Consider the following 2,287-nt stretch of genomic DNA (forward strand, 5'->3'; position numbering starts at 1 on the left):
CACAATCAACACAAATCTCTCTCTAATTGATTTTAGTGTAAGGATGATTGTTTTCAACTTCTAATTTAAATCCACTCTAATTAAAATATGAATCAATTTGATCAAAACGAGTTTAATTAAAAACTGCTGGTTTRAATAGAACTGAGGAGAATTTCCCTTTAAGTAGGGTTTTATTAGACTCATTAGTTCTGACGTACAGGGAGCTGTTTGTGCAGCTAGTTTGATTTAAACGCTGCTGTTGTCTCAGCTCTGCTTTTCTGCAGATAAACCCACCAACATCCACTTCTGATGTTTTTCACGTGAAGTAGCGTTAACGTTAGCTTTAAGCGATATTTGGCTTTTTCTTGACAATAATATCGTCTGTGGCACAGCTGATGATCACAACTCTTAAATTAAAACAAAAACATCTGTTTAAAACAATTACTGAGTTCATTAAAAATAATTATCAAAGGTAAATAATGATGTCATACTGTTATGCTAACAGTAATCTGAGGAGACAGGTACATCTGTCATTTAATTAGAGAGAAATTCAAAACAAGTCTCAAATCATTGCTTTATTAAAAAATAAATAAAATTACTCGGTCCAAACTGGCAAGTGAGACTGTTAGCTTGATGTCATGTTAGCTACATGATTTCGTTTTAACTGTTAGCNTAATTACTTTATGTATTTATTTAATTTTGAGTGAAAGGGCTCTCCATACTAACGAAGCTGTCTGAAGTTCACGTTAACCCCTCGGTAACCAAACACCTGTGCTTGTTCCACTGAAGGCCATGCGTTCAGAGGGGCGGGACATCGACATCGGGGACATGATGGACAGGTGGACGCTGCAGATGGGGTACCCCGTCGTCACCATCAGCAAGAACCAATCAGAGCAGCTGCCCACTCATTACATCACCGTCATCCAGGAGCACTTCCTGTACGGAGAGGAAGTCAGGAAGAACACCAGGTTAGAGAACGCCCCGACGCCGTTTGGATTACTAAGCATTTTTAAGGCTCGTTTTTTTTCTGCCAGACCTTGAGAACTGAACCGTCCTGAAACGTTTACAGCACAATYATCTGTGAAATGATCCGTTAACCATCCGCTGGAGAAAAAAAAGTCAGGTTTCCAGTTCTTCCTCACCTGCTTCTCATTTCTGTGTCATCCATATTTAATCTGCATGTTTTATTCACATCCTTCACAACCTTTAGACTTTATTCTCTGCTCGGTTTTATCGACCCACTTTCTCTTCCATCAATACTTCAGCAGCTCTTTTACCTGCTGTCCACTTCTGGTTTTTATTTCCTGCTCGGCCCGTCAGGTTTCTGCTGACATTTCTGACCTGGAGCTCTGCTGCTCTGCCCTCTGGAGGAGGCCGGGATCTGGGACTCTGTGGGACTCTGTGGGACTCTGTGGGACTCTGTGGACCCCGGGTGTCCCCCACAGAGAACCGGTTGTTGTGCTTTTAGTTGATTTGGTGTCCCAGCTGAGCTCTGAGCCGGAGCTGGGTCCTGCTGTGTTCACAAGCACAGCAGTGCTTCAAACCTGCTGCACTGCTAATCTGTCCCTTCATTAATCTAATCTAATCTAATCTAATCTAATCTAATCTAGTCTAACTGTTGATGTCAGTCAGACCTTCTTGTTTAATAAAAAGATCCTTTTCTGTTTTTAATCCCATCAGGATGTGAGGTCACATGACTTGTATCTAATGATCGACCTGCAGCCAACAGGAAGTCAGAACTGTTTCAACACAGTGATCCTGCACAAGCTGCTTTTATCGACACGTTCAGAAAAAGACTTTTTGTTTTTAATGAGACGAGTTCTTTTGTCTTGTCTGAGAARGTGAGGAGGCTGACGGTGGAGGAAGACCATGCTGTAAAATAAAATGTTTCTGTCAGAACTGGATCAGCTGCAGGCTTTATCAGAGTGAGACTGATCCGGTTCTGACGTTCTTTAAAACCCTTCCTCCACCATGTGGTTATGCATTGAACAGGAAGGGTCCAAACTGGGGCTGCTCACCCTGAAGGTCAGACTGTGCAGCTCAGAACCATGATCCCAAACCCAGCTGGTCCAAACTTCAAACTCTTCTTCAGCATAGATCTCTCCTCTGATTGGTTAATCTTATAATCCACTTTAATACGTGTGAACGGTTCACTTTAATACGTGTGAATGGTTCACTTTAATAAGTGTGAACAGTTCACTTTAATACGTGTGAACGGTTCACTTTAATACGTGTGAACGGTTCACTTTAATACGTGTGAACGGTTCACTTTAATACGTGTGAACGGTTCACTTTAATACGTGTGAAC

The 2,287-nt window shown here is 41.7% G+C and overlaps 1 protein-coding gene across 1 annotated transcript in view; it reads left to right on the top strand.

Moving 5' to 3' along the window:
• Nucleotides 1-2,287, top strand: part of LOC106526106 (thyrotropin-releasing hormone-degrading ectoenzyme) — a gene marked incomplete in the record, with an annotated part of 168,985 nt that overhangs the window by 125,384 nt on the left and 41,314 nt on the right. Inside the window, 1 exon segment of the mRNA XM_014020594.1 lies at nt 769-947. Coding sequence (XP_013876048.1) covers nt 769-947 — 179 coding nt within the window.

The sequence above is a fragment of the Austrofundulus limnaeus genome, unplaced genomic scaffold (assembly GCF_001266775.1).
Source record: "Austrofundulus limnaeus strain Quisiro unplaced genomic scaffold, Austrofundulus_limnaeus-1.0 Scaffold259, whole genome shotgun sequence".
Lineage (NCBI taxonomy): Eukaryota > Metazoa > Chordata > Actinopteri > Cyprinodontiformes > Rivulidae > Austrofundulus > Austrofundulus limnaeus.